The sequence below is a fragment of the Equus przewalskii genome, chromosome 3 (genome assembly GCF_037783145.1).
Source record: "Equus przewalskii isolate Varuska chromosome 3, EquPr2, whole genome shotgun sequence".
NCBI classification, from domain to species: Eukaryota; Metazoa; Chordata; class Mammalia; order Perissodactyla; family Equidae; genus Equus; species Equus przewalskii.
Window position 1 is genome coordinate 38399253 of NC_091833.1, and position 14303 is coordinate 38413555.

General features: G+C 37.8%; 1 protein-coding gene across 17 annotated transcripts in view; it reads left to right on the forward strand.

Annotated features, from left to right (window-relative positions):
• PPP3CA (protein phosphatase 3 catalytic subunit alpha) overlaps nucleotides 1–14303 on the forward strand; it is a 287898-nt gene that overhangs the window by 99185 nt on the left and 174410 nt on the right. Inside the window, exon 1 of one of the 17 annotated variants that reach the window (XM_070614174.1) lies at nucleotides 1340–1465. The exons of 15 other annotated variants lie outside the window; for them this stretch is intronic. In XM_070614174.1, coding sequence (XP_070470275.1) covers nucleotides 1441–1465 — 25 coding nt within the window. In that variant the 5' untranslated portion in view covers nucleotides 1340–1440. Of the gene's footprint in view, nucleotides 1–1339; nucleotides 1466–14303 lie in introns of those variants that run through there. One more of the 17 variants, XM_070614173.1, reaches the window with a different exon arrangement.

The window sequence follows — 14303 nt, forward strand, 5'->3', positions numbered from 1 at the left end:
TTAAGAAAATTATTTTCTTCTGACAAGAGTGAGATATTTAATTTGCATATAAGGTACAAAGGAGGACAGAACAATCTAAGTTATGTATGCCACCTCTTGTTGTTATTGGCAGAAATAAACTTTTGTTTGAAGTTTGCTTATGAGATTCAGTAACTGCTCACAATCTGTTTTCTGACCTTCGTTAAACTTTCTTTGATTAACTGTGTTTGTAGATAGAGGACGTTAATTTAAGTGAAGGCGATAGGTGTGTATGTTTCAGTTATACTAAAGAGTCCTGGCAAACAGGAGGATGGTTACATTAGAGTTTTCATCCTGAAGATAATTATGAGTCATCAAAGTGCCAGTAAAGCAATAATTGTGTAAGACATTCAAAACATTTTAGGTCAAAATATGTATTACATTGACCACCATCAATATATATTCTTAATCTAGGCTTTCCTAATACCATGTGTTAGCATCTGTAACAATCACAAGTTTGTTTTCGTTTGTGTAGTTTTTGAATAATGTCTCTTCCCTATCAGACATCGGCTTCTTGAAAGAACAGAGCGTTGTCTGCTTTTGTTCAGCATGGTGTCCCCAGGGCCTGGATCAAAGTCGGGTTCTTAGTGGGCAGCTGTAGTAGACGCCGTGGTGCCCTGCCCAGAGCCCCGGCCAGGGCTCCCCTTCACAGTCAAGGCCCTGCCCTGCCCGTTTCCAGGAGGGCAGGCTGCTGACTGCTCATGACTGCACCACTCAGGGCTGTACCACTTCCCTGGTCAATGCAGACTGCAAAGGCCCAGTCCCCTTGCCTCCTCCATTTGGGACAACCCTGAAGGGCCATCCAAGCCCCAGAGCTCACCACAGGATTGGCTCACACCTCTGCTGCAGCTGCTGCACAGTTCAGCTTGGCTCAGGTCAACAAGGTTGCTTTCAGTTCTCCCAGTGCTCAGCTCTTTCCCACTCAGGCTTTTGTACTTGCTGTGTTCTGTGCCTCAAATGTGCTTCCTTCTGCTTTTCACAGACTAAATTTTTCTTGTCCTTCCAATCTTGAGTGAAATGTCACTTCCTCAGTGGAGCCTGTCCAGACCCTACTAGTGAAAATAGGTTTCTGCTTTGACCTCTTTGTCCCCATTTTCCTCATAGCATTTGCCATAATTTGTGATTATTTTATTTGTTCCTTTGGTTACTGTTGTCTGGGTCCTCCACAATACCACTAACTCCGTGAGGATAAGGGCTGATGTCTCTCTTACTCCCTTTGTTTTTTCAGAGCTGGCCCAGTGCCTGGCAGAGTGAGGTTGTGTGTCATGTGAATGAACCATCAGCTGTGGTACTGCAATGGTCTTGCTAGTCAAGCCACAGTGAATTTGACTTTTCACTCGCTCTCCTTTTTTAGATCCTTTGAAGGGAGAACATAAATTTAAATGGAAATACAGAAAAAATTGTTGATTTTATTGGAAAGTCATGTGGGCCCTGCACAATGCAAAGGGTGAGTTACTGTTAAAAGAGTTAATATTTGTTTTAGTTAAGGATTTATGTATTACCTTCTGTAATGTCAGTGGAGAAAGCGTCTGTCTAAAGATGAGGTAAAACAATTTTAGACAAGATGGCTGTAAAATTATTATACTGTGTTGTTTTGGGGTAAGTATTAGATATATGAGAAATTACTACCCAAGAAAATGATTCCTTCAACTAGTTGTTCAAGTTCTAAAGTGTTTGCCATTTACGATTATTCTAAAAGGCAAGATCTCAGTGGCCGTAATATGGTATATATTAATTCAGCATATTTCCTGAGCACCTTCTGTGTGCCTAGGCACTTCTGTAGGCTTTAGGGAAGTGGCAGAGAAACTCGAGCAACCCCTGCCCTCCTGAAGCTTGTAGTCTGGTGAGGGGAGAATGTTTCAGCTGGCAGTCATTTACCATTGCACAGGAGTTTACCTTCATGTAGTGCTGGCCCTGACGCAAGAGCACACATCAGTATCCTTGTTATGTGTGTGGCACATTCTGATATTGTTTACGTACTTAGGAATCTGGTAACCCTTTCAAAACTCTGAAGTGACAGATTGAAGCTGATTGAGAGTGATCAACCTCAGTAAGGTTCTTTGAGCCCTAAATGAGATGCCTTTAAAAGCCATTTTCATTTAAATTTTCTTCTAAGGCAATTCAGCTCCACACAAGTGAATTAGACTTAGCTTGTTGTAAAAAGGGTTTAGTTTCTTAAATTGTATAAATTATGTATAATTTAGGCAGTTAAAATTCAGGTATATCATTTTTTTAAAAAAAGTTTTATTATTTTGAAGTAATATCTCAGGCAATATCTTTCATGCTTTAATAGTTTATATATTAAAAAGCCCACTATCCCTATATTTAATTCACTGGTAATATACGAGTGATTGAAAAGTTTGCTATCAGAAAGCCTGTTTGCCGGAATGATTCCTGAGTAACTCTTTTGAAGGCTTTACATTTCTTTGCTTCTTTAATAATTTCAGAATAATATTCAAACTCTGTGAGTTTGTGACTAGAAAACAAGCCAGAGGAGAATTTGTTTTTCAGGCAAAAATTTATGACTAGTAACAGGTGATCATGCCACTCTAGTATTTCTCTCTGTACATTTTTCACTTTGAACATGTCAATTTCTCACTGCCTTAACTCATGTAAAATGGACAGGCTTTCTATTACTTTTAATCATTTACCAAGCATTTTAGTACCACTTTGTGATACAAAAAATAAGAATTCGTTAATGGGTACTTTACATAATCTAAATCTTTACATAATCTAAAGCATTTAATAAAAAAGGAAAATTCCTAGATTAGGCTTCACAGAGTTTTCATTTAAGTTAAATACTTAATAGTTTAGTTCATTTTATTTATTTTTCTTGACTTTTAAACTCACACATAAAGGCCAATTAATTTGATATAACAGAAAGTAAAAAGTAAATATTGTAGGCTAAATTCCCTAATTTACAGAGTAGATATTCAAAAGCCTTGTAGGGTTTATTTACATTTTCCTTAAACTGTACAAACAAAACAAGCGTTATTGTGAACTGTTATAAACAATCAAATGGCTGGGGCCAGCCCTGTGGCCAAGTGGTTAAGTTCACCAGCTCCGCTTCGGCGGCCCGGGGTTTTGCCAGTTTGGATCCTAGGCACGGACATGGCACCACTCATCAGGCCATACTGAGGCAGCATCACACATGCCACAACTAGAAGGACCCACAACTAAAATATACAACTATGTACTGGGGGGCTTTGGGGAGAAGGAAAAAAGTCAAATTGCTAAAAGCATCTCTTTAAAATGTTTATGATTTGCTTTTAGTTCACTGCTGTATAAAGAGAAACTGAAGATCTGTTTCGGCTTGTGTGTCAGAGACCAGCTGGTGCCAGTGCACCCAAGACTTCTCTGGTTTTAGCCCTGGAAGACCTGACTCGAGCGAACTTCCTCCTTGGTTCCGGGCAAACCAGGGTGGTTGGCTACCCAGATACAAAGTTGAAAATCTTTCTACCTGCACACTGTTCCGTTCATGTTTCTAGATAGCCATTCTTTATGTCTGTATATTTTAAAATTCTTTCTAACATAAATTTTTACAGATTCATTTATACTTTAAATGTAGTGTCTTCTTCAAGTTTATTTGGAAGGTGGCCTCTCCTTTGAAAGTAGGCACAGATTTTAAAAAAAAAACCAAAGCAAAATTTTTATAGTTCACATTTAGATAATTTATGTTGGGAGAGGGAAGTCTAATGTGTGAAAATGACAAATAAATAAATAAGAAACAAGAAAATGAGAGAGAGAGGCAGTAATGAACTGAAAAATTGTATTGTGGTGTTCTGTGCTGGTGACGTTGCGTGAAAGTGGGATATCAATTTAGTGTATTAAAGTCATTTAAATGAATATGAAGAGAACAGCCTGATTTTATTTCATTGGTAGGTTTAGTTACTTAAACAGTATTTTAATAAGCTGTAGATGTGTATGTATTCTTCATTTATTACTGAGAATTTCTTTTCTGTTGGAATACCAGAATGTATGCTGTTAAAAACGGAATTACGTCAGTTTTTAAAATTGGCATTTTCAGAATAAATGAATAACAAATACTAGCATTTTTTATTTGAGGTCATGAAATAATTTAAAACTCAAGAATGTTAGGAAGAAGGTTTTATAGAGAAGTTGGAAGGCAGTGGGATGTTCCTTTTTCTATGAAGCAGATCTCTGGTATGACCAGTAAGCAATTGAAAGGAAAGCATGTAAAATTCACCTTATAAATATTTGATCTACATGTGGTCAGTCATAAGATATTGAGACCCAAAACTGACTCATGTATGAAGCAATTAGAGCTGATCCGAAGGTCTTACAGGCTCCCAACGAGAGATCAAGCATTTATGGCTACTGCATGTGCACTTGGTTATTTTATTTTACTCTTAATATTGTCACTTTGAAATAGCTACAATTTTTTTTTTAAGAAAAAGAAAATGCCAGTCCTACTCAGTGGCCAAAAATTATATTTGAAATCCTGGCAGGCTATATGAAAATGTGTGCCATTGGTCCCTGGAGGAACCAAGTGGCTCAGTGAGCACAATTCATCATACTACTGGAAAAAATAACTCAGCATGCCTGCCCTGCTCGTGGCGAGTCAGTGGCATCATGTTCATAGACTGACAGCACTTTTTTCTTTTTAGGAATTACCCTCTCTACACTGAGCCAAAGCACGTGGCAGTAAGATTAAATTAGGTATCAGTGTTCCATAGAGCAAAGGCTGATATGTTTGTCTGAAATTAGTAGTTTACTGGAAAATGTTGAGTAAGGTTTACCTTACGTGCTGAGGTGATGACAGAAGCCAGTCTGATATGGCTCCTAACCTTGGGGAGCTTTTCATCTTGCAGAAAATATGAATATACTGAAGTAATGTTTTTAGCATGGAATGCTGAGTGAGTTACAGGTAGCGTGAAAAGGCTGTTCAGAGGAGGGAATGAGTACTCCTGGTTGGGAGGGCTGCTTTTATTTATTCAACAGTGTAATTACTACTATGTTCTTGTAGGAATTTTTAACAAGGAGATTTAATTTTAGCTCTGATTGATCCAATAATCCATCAAAAATTTGTTGAACACTAGAATAAATGAGATATTTAAGAGAATAAAGAGATGACTAACACAGTTTAGATTTTTAATTAAGTCATGGTCCAATGGAACGAAATAGATGTATAACAAATATTTATGGCAAAATATGATGAATATTATCCTGTAAAGGATATAATTTCTTGCTTATGGCAGGTTATATATGTGCTTTAAATATCTTTATTTCTTTTTGGTCAGTCTCAAACACCAGATTTAGTTCAAATTGGGAAATGTTCACCACATCATCTAATACTAAAACTAATCTTTATGTGTCAAACCAATAAGCCAAATCACACTTAACTTCTGGTAAGAAAAAGTATGACTCCATTTTTCAGTTTAAATGAACTGTGCCTCCTTCCCCAAGCATCTCATTTCGATTTCTAATTCTGAGTTAGACGGACTGACAGATAAACAGTCCAACCTACAGGTGGAGAAAGGCGTGGAGTCTGGCCATGAGTTGATGGCTGGATGAACTGAGATTCTGCCTTCTAGTCTTATGGGACTGGTCGTCCAGACTAGAGCTCCAAGTGGTCTCCAGTTGCTGGGTGCTCTGGAGGTTTTTAGCCCTGGGCAATGCGTCATTGTAAGCTTTGTAAAGTGGAGAAGAACATTTGTGAAAGAAAAGGTGTGTGGGGGGGAAAGAAGAACCGGAGTGTTCTTAAGGAGATAGTTTTAAGATGGAGGAGATTTTGGAATTAAAGATCTGGAAATTGATTCTCATAAAATTGTCCATCCCCATGTGTACCCTGGAATGACTTTATGTTTTGAAAATGCTTCAGACAGATTATGAAGTGTGAGTAGGACTTTCCTAGCTGAGCAAGGTGGGAAGGGAGACAGTTCATAGAAAGGAATAGTTTATATAGTGCATAAAAGTGCATGCAGTGCTTATGGAAAGTCGAGATCCTCATCGTGACTTCAGGGTAGAGTTATGTTGTGGGAGTGGTGGAAGGTGAGGCTGGAGAGCTGCTGGGTTCCACTGTGGCAAGCTTTGCGTGCTGTTAATGTCTGATTTAGCTTTTCTGGATGTGGGCAGAGGGACGCAGGGGCCTTTGAGCTGGACAGTGCTATTACACGTAGGAGGATGGGGCAGGGGTTAGGAGAGGAGGCGGGAAGCAGCCAGCCAGTTGGGAGGTGCCATCCATTCTAAAATGAACGTTTTTTCCCCCCACATGTCTCTCAAATTGGGGTGCATCTTATAATTGATGGAAGTAATAAATTGTATTCTTTTTTCTTTCTTAGACGTAAAATGATGATATATTTTAAAGTCAGTGAAAACTGTAATTCAGGTAGAGGCAATGTTGGTAAAAGTAGGACCTCCACTTAATTTCTAGGATTGATATTGCTAGGCCACTGGCTGAGCATATTTAAAATTTTGCATTAAATGCTGTGTGCAGAATTAGCTATTTCCTTACACCCTTAGCAGCACTGGATGCTATTTATTTGTTGCCGGTCTGATGGGCAAAAAAAAAAAAAAGAAATCTCATTTTAAATTTTATTTTAATAATAATGAAAAAAGTGGGACCTGCAAGTGGGGATAAATTTCTGGAGAAGAAAAATCTGACTGCTATAGTAAATTTGTTTTTTGACTTATGATAGAAGGTTTCTAGAGGTTGTTAGAACTTAATGTTTAAGATTTGTGAAGTTTCTTTGATTAGGATCTCATAACTCAGGTCAATTTGTTTTCATGGGAGTTGGATTTTTCTTTTTAAATCAGTTTTGTAGCTGAAAATTTTTTTAATGAAGAAAGAATATATATACTCGAGACCAGTGATAAATGGTTTCACATATACGCTTTCCCCCCCACATTTGAATATCCTTGAACGTCTGTTCTTTGGGCTTTTTCTTCTATCCTTTCCCAATTTGTCATCTTCTCAGTTTCTTTTCTTGTCCTCTTTGCCTGAAAAAACAACTACTAACTCCGAAAGGACTGTCTACCTACCCTTTAATTCCCTCCTTTTCTCCCTCTCCCTTTTCCTGCTGCCCTTTTTACCCGCTGCCTTGTGGACGTCCCTGGGAATAATCTGTAATACTCCAGGGAGCAATTAGCTCAACATTTGGCCTAGGGATTCTAGTGGAGACTGACTAGCTTGCGCCCAGCTCCTAAGGGCTCAATTTGTGTTAGTGCTGCCTTTAGATTCACTTTCTCCACCTGCTAGCGTGCTGCCAAACTCCCTAGTTGTTTACTTGAGTCAAGGTTTACTTTTGTGAAGAATGAATAGATCAAAATAGGAAACAAATATGGTACTTGGAAAGTGCCATTTAGAGAGAAGAGGCCATCACCGATTCATATGGTTTTGCTAGGAGGCTTATCTCTTCTCATATGCTTGTAAATGAATCCTGAACAGTCTTTCTCTGCAGAGGAATCTGCAACAGCAAGACCCCTGAATAGACAGCTGGCTTCCTAGAGAGAACTGGCCTAGAAACTCAAGCTCTCTTCTCCCTGGGTCTGAACCTTTGCAGTTTCAGCCACAGCCTCCAGGCACCGTCTCCCAAATGTATTGTTTTTGTGCCCATGTCAATAATGTACATAAAATACTGAATAAAAGTCTTGTCTGAAAATTTTATTATATTTTTAATATTTGAAGGTGTTGCTTCTCTTTTTTTATTTCTTAGTTTGTCTTGAATTATTTTTTGGTTGGTCCCTAAAAAAAGTCCTGTGTTTTGTACCACTCTGTGCACATATTTGGGGGGAGAGAGTTATTTGTTAGAGTCAGTCTATTGTTCTATTTTATACTTCAGTCGTTTGCAAGCCAATAGAATATTACTGTAGAAGCGGGCTTGTTGTTTCAGTGCTGGTAAGTGGAGGGGCGGTTTCCCTGCTGTGTGTCCAATCAGAAGTCACTTCCCCCCCCGAGTCCCTTCTACTGTGTTAATTGGAAAAGCAAAACCAGCATCTAATGGGACAGCACAGACTGGACTTTCCGGGAGGGGTTATTTCTGTAGAGTTTATATCCATTTCCAGATCTTTCTAATCACATAGCTCTCTTTTACAGAAGTCTGTTTGCCATTGCCATTGTTCGCTGGCAATTAATAAAGTAAAAATATTTTACCAGGGATAAATTTCACCTCTATCAGGGTTGCTGGGCCCTATCCTTGCTCCAAACTTTAAATCTGTGATAGTTGGCTCTTTGTGAATTTCAGCAGGTACTTCTAATTCACAAAAGCATCTTTTGAAAAATAGCAGTTTGGCGTGAAGATTTGTTTTTAGATATACTTGGAGAAATTTTGTTTTGATTTCTCATGAACCAAATGAAAGAGTCCTAAATTAAAACAATTTGAAAAGATAAAATGTAAGATTCCCTATTGCATAGTGTCTTTAATCAAGGCTGTTTTATATTGTGTTTGTTTTTTAAGTTTCCACGTCTAAGTTTTTATTTAAATTAAATTTCATTATTTTGTAAGGATTTCTACAGTCACTGTGGATGCTGTCTGTTCATAGTTTTGAATTGTGATTTAATTCTCTTAAGACTTTCCACATATCAGCATTTCAACAATTTTCACTTAGATTTTGAGATTTTTATGGTTCTGCGGCTGAGTCTCTGGGGTGTGCTCTGAAAGAGCAGCCTCATAGTGATTTCAAAGAGAATTCCTTGTTTAGATGACTAGAGAATTCATATCATGGACAAGAAACTGTGTGTTCTGGCTCCACTGAAACACAAGTATTTTAGGTATTTGTTCTGTATTCAGGAAAAGGAGGTTACATTTATTTAAAATTATTTATCGTATTAAATTTTATGTGCTGTAAAACTTAACTTTATTTAGTCAAGTACAGCTTGAATCATTGAAGAGAGAATCCTCTTGAAAATGCCTGTTGGGTGAAGAGAGGAATTCCATTCACTATCCTGGAAGCCCTATAGGATGGAAACAGGAGGAAGAGAAGTTACAATTGAGTGTTTCTTTATTCTTTCATTATTCACTCAGTTAATCCAACAAACAGTTATTGAGTGACCTTCTTTGTGCTGGGTACTATGCTAAATAGTCAGCAATTACCGAAAGTATTCCTTGCCTTTTCAACAATTGCACTGTAAAGTGAGAGAAAGACAGTTAATGAATAATTGTACCATTGTATATCATAAGACCACACAATCTTGCATATGAAACAAGAGGGGAGAGTTTACAGATTATGAGCAGGGGTCAGACATAAAGGAAAGAAAGATTTAGTTAAATTTTAAGTTGTACATAACCCAACGAACCTCTTAAGAAATTGATGAACATTTGTTTCCCTAAGAGGAATTTTAGTATGATGTGTTTCTTTTCCTGCACAAGTGTATTGTCTCTCTTAAATTACATAACTTATGTGTGTGTATAATATATATATTATAGGTAAATGTGGTCTGTGAGTGGATATGTGAATGTACAAACCTATATACCATTACCCTAGAGATCTGTATTGTCACCACTGAACTTAGCAGTAGGTCCACATTTATTTATCTTTGGAATGCTTGTATATAGTAGAGTCGGTTTAATTATAAAGGAACTGTAAACATTTGTCTTTTCAATGCTACTGCCATCTATCACATACAAAAATAACGCTGTTGAACCATGGACAGGCTTGTGGTTGTATCTCTCCTTACTTTTCTCTACTTGAAGTGATAATGTTTCATGAGATCAGTATATCTCAAACACCTCTGTCAGAAGACAGCACGCCTGCGGGGATGGGTGCTGTGAATGACCACGTTCTTCTGGGTTGCACGAGTGATACAGCTCTGAGAGGCCCTTGTAAGTGGGAACATATTTTGAAATCTTGGGCTTTATATGAAAAAATCATGTAAGCATTTCACTCTCCTCCAAATATATGTTGTTGTTTTAATACAGAAAAAGGAAATCTTTTCCTGTTAAATCTTTGAGTAAAATTGATGCTTAAGAAAGATGTTCTAACTTATAATTACTTCCTAATAACCCTAGTGCAAGAAATGCAGCTGTGTGGCTTGGAACGTTAACTCAGTGATGTTCTCAACTGCTGTGTTCATGCGTTAGAACTTGCTTTGCTTCTGACAGTTGTTGAAAGGGTCCTTATAGAGACGCCTTCATTGAGCAAAACTCTTCCCCACATAACAATCCACTGCCACTGACTTCCGTCATTATAGTGTGAATGCGCACTATCACAAGGAGGCCTGGGCAAGTCGGAGCACAGGATTGTTTCCCAGCTGCTCCCTGGGGATGGCAGGAGGTCCTAGGTTTATAATTTTGTCACTTCTTTTGGGAAATTTTGCCTAGGTGCTGGATGTGATAACAGCTAGGATAGAGAAAAGGAGGAGAGAGAGTGTGTGTGTGTGTGTGTGTGAGTGATTGCAAGGAGCCTGGATTCTCAGAAATTTTACAACTCAGGTCTTGGCAGAGCTGTCTCAGCACAAATCTGTTCACCACCTATATTAAAATCCTTCTAAGCTCAGGTTCTATATCAATAAGGTTTTCTTTATATAGAAAGAAGAGTAATGTTACTTTAATGTTTGAATTTCAAAATTTCAGGCATTTCAACATCAATATTATGACTATATTATATAGCACAGTTTATTTTCCATAAGTATTTTCTGTTCAAAGCAAATACAAATTTGTGACACTCAGCACCATTTTCCCTTATTCCTCACACTCATACACAAATCTTGATGGAAAAAACTGGAATCTTTTTTTTCTTTTTTCTTAAAGATTGGCCCTGAGCTAATATCTGTTGCCAATCTTTTTTTTTGTTCCTCCTTCTCCTCAAAGCCCCCAAGTACATAGTTGCACTTGTAAGTTGTAGGTCCTTCTGGCTGTGCTGTGTGGGATGCCACCTCAACATGGTGTGATGAGCGATGCCATGTCTGGGCCCAGGATCCGAACTGGCGAAAGAAACCCTGTGCCGCCGAAGCAGAGCACGAAAACTGAACCACTCAGCCACGGAGCCAGCCCCAAAAACTTAATTCTTGATTGCCAGTGTTTCTGATGTTGATATTTGCATTTTAATGTAGTTTGACACAAAGTGATCACTATTAAATCTATATCTACCGCAGATGTTGTAGAGACCAAAAAGGAAGGTCTTTGTCTTCCTATTAGTATTTTATATATAATTTCCTTTGAATATTTTTATATATTAGACATATAAAGGAATCTTTATTTTTTCTGTTTTAAATGCCTCTTACCTGTCAAAAATGTGTTTAGTATTGCTTTTAGAAATATACTTAAACACATAATAAAATGCTAATTTGCTGTGCCTGTTACTGATGAAACGTTCTAGAACCAATAAATTCTTTGAAATCCAAAGAATTCTGTATTTCAGAGACACCCAAGGAGGTGTTTACAAAATGACCAACATTTTACTTGTAAATTTTAAATCATCTTTTGGCAACCAAGGCTTGTAGAAGGATTTGTAATAAATGTGCCAGATTGCCAGCCAGTTTTGTCGGTTTATACAAATTGTGTTACGTTTCTTGTATTATTAGTTTGTTTATTTATTCAACAAATTTTTATTGAGCCTTTATCTAGCCTTCGTCTTTCTGGGCACTGGAGACACAGTAGTGAGCACATTCAACAGAAACATCTTATCTTCATGAAGTTTGCATTCTAGTGGGAACATGACAGAAAAAAATAAGTAAAATATATGATATATAGTGATTTTATGCAGAAAAATAAATCAAGACAGGTTGATGGGGAGTGCTAGGGGTGTTCAGTGTAGTCTAGGATGGCCAGGCAAGGTCTGTGGGAGGTGGCGTTGGGAGGAAGACCTGCAGAAGGTGAGAAAGTAACCAAGTGCTGCATGGGGGAAGTGTTCCAACCAGGGCCCATTCTAAACCCCTGGGGCAGCCGCGTGTCTGGTTTTTCGGGGCCTCTTGGAGAGTTGGTTTGGTTGGTGCTAGTGAATGAAGTGGGAGAGCAGGAGCAGAGGAGGGGTGGGGAATGGGGGACATCCTATAACGCTGTGTGAGGGCTTTGGCTTTTTTTCAGAAGATGAGAAAACACTGGGAGGCTTTAAGCGTAAGGAGTTACGAAAAAGTCTTCAGAAACCCTGACGGTACTTTGTGCAGTGAAACCTCTTGTTTGTAGTATTGACTAGTTCTTCAACCTCTCCCCTTCACATTTCCTTGTTTATTCCAAACACTGGATTTCAGAAGACTTTACGCTTGTATATACATACCTCAAATCAGCTGTAGCAGATTGCCCAAAGTCTGGTTTCAGGGGACTTCAGATGCAAAGCCGTGTGCCATTGCAGGCAGAAACCAGACTGCTGATTTCTCCTCAGTGCCCTGGCCATGACATTTTGAAATGGAAACGCAGAGGTCATAAAGCTGAAACTGTAGAAGTAATCTCTTTTAAAGGATATTTTTCAGACTAAGAAACATTTTTTGCCCCGGTTAATAGACAAAATAGGACATGCAGAGAAGAAAGAGTTAAGTGGCTTGACTTTTTCCTGGATTGTAAAACAGAAGTAGGGATAGGAGGGAAGGAAGGAAAACAATAATTCTGACCTTAGAAAAAAATTAAGATGCTTGGGAATCCTTGAAAAAATCCAGCTGGTGAAGACATAAAATTAGAGTGACCACATGTCCTGTTTATTTCCCAGGACAATCCCCATTTCTGCCTCTTGTCCCAGTGTAATTATTAATAGCACCCCTTTCGTTCCCCACTGTGTCTTGATTTAGATGATGAATTATGTGGTCACCCAGCTTGTAAGTCGGTAATATTTGTGCGTAATAACTTTTATATCATTCTAAGTCATTTCAGTTTTTGATATTTTCAGAATTTTAGTTTGGTGTAGTGTTCTTTAGTTCAATATTTTGTTTTCTCTTTAAAAAGTTCTTTTCCTCTGTGGGAATAGTTTATAGATTTGTGTTTAAAGAGATTGAAGACTGTCCACTTTCTAGGCAATTCAGGAAAATACACACTTCTTATTTTAGAAAATGCTTAATATTCATTTCTTTTACTTAACATTTTTATCTATTGAATGAGGTACTATTTTAGATTCAAAGTTATATGTAGTTTCTGATGTGTTGCTGTTAACGTTAAATGATTATATATTAAAATTGATATTTATGTATTTTTAAAAAGCACTAGAGTTTTGGTTTGTGGAAGGAGATCAAGGAGAAAAATAAAGGTTTCATTTTAAAGGGGATTTTCTGGAATGGATACTTTTAGATGTGTGTCCAGATTTGCTTTGTTAATACTTGTCTCAACTGGCAACATCACTGCAACGTAGATATTGCTATAACATTCTCATGGACGTGGTGTTGTGGAGTCAGTGGAAGAGAGCTAAACTGAGAGTCAGGAAACTTGAATTCTAGTTTTGTTTTATCTAATGAGTGGTGTTATGATTTTGCCAATATCATTTATTCTGTCTGTGCCTTAAGGCTCTCTGGCCTAAACTAAGTCATGGGCTCTTGTGTGGAGCTACGGAGCTAAGATGTTTGAAAGAATTTTATAAGTTAGCATTTCTATTTAAATCTGAGATTGCGTTAGATTTGCAGCAAAAAGGAAAGCCCTTTTAAGTGAGACAGTTACATTTCTTTCCTGAGGAAGTTCTGAACCAGTAAGTTAATAACCTCTTTCCCCTAGGGAATGAATCAGCTAATTATAAAGAGAGAGCCAAGGTCAAATTGAAGCCAATCTTTCCATTAGTCTAGGAGACGACTTGGTTCATCCCTCGCATGGAGGGAATGAGGAGCCGATGTGAACAGTGAGAGGAGTTTGGGAGCCTGAGCAAACAGACGGAGTAGACCTTTCAGAATGACTTCATTATTTTATTGAAAATAATTTGCAGTAATAGGCTGTCAGAAATACCCAAATGTCTGTCTTTCACACCAAATACGTTTTGGATTATGTGCACCAAAGACCTGCATGAATGGCATAGATAATTAAATTTTAGCTGTATCTTTGCAGCTAATCCAGTTTGATATCTGTTTCAATGTAGGACATAGCTCTCATCAGAGAGACTGGAGCAAGAATGACTATATTTAAATAGGCTTAAGCATATTCCTTTTTAATAATGTTCATTCATATTTTTATTATTTGATTAAGAGTAGATCCTCATTCTGTCCCCCTGCAATTGGCCCATCGTTGATATAAATGATATTTTTATGAACCACATTTTCATCAGCGCAATGAATCATCTGTTCCTGGATACCTGCCAGTAGATAGTCCTGACCTTGGGATAAAATAACAGTTGGGAAAAATAATCAGATTTCCATATGTGATGTTGGGTAGGATAAAGAGTATAAGGTATGTCCCTTCTCCAGTGCACATGTACTCAAA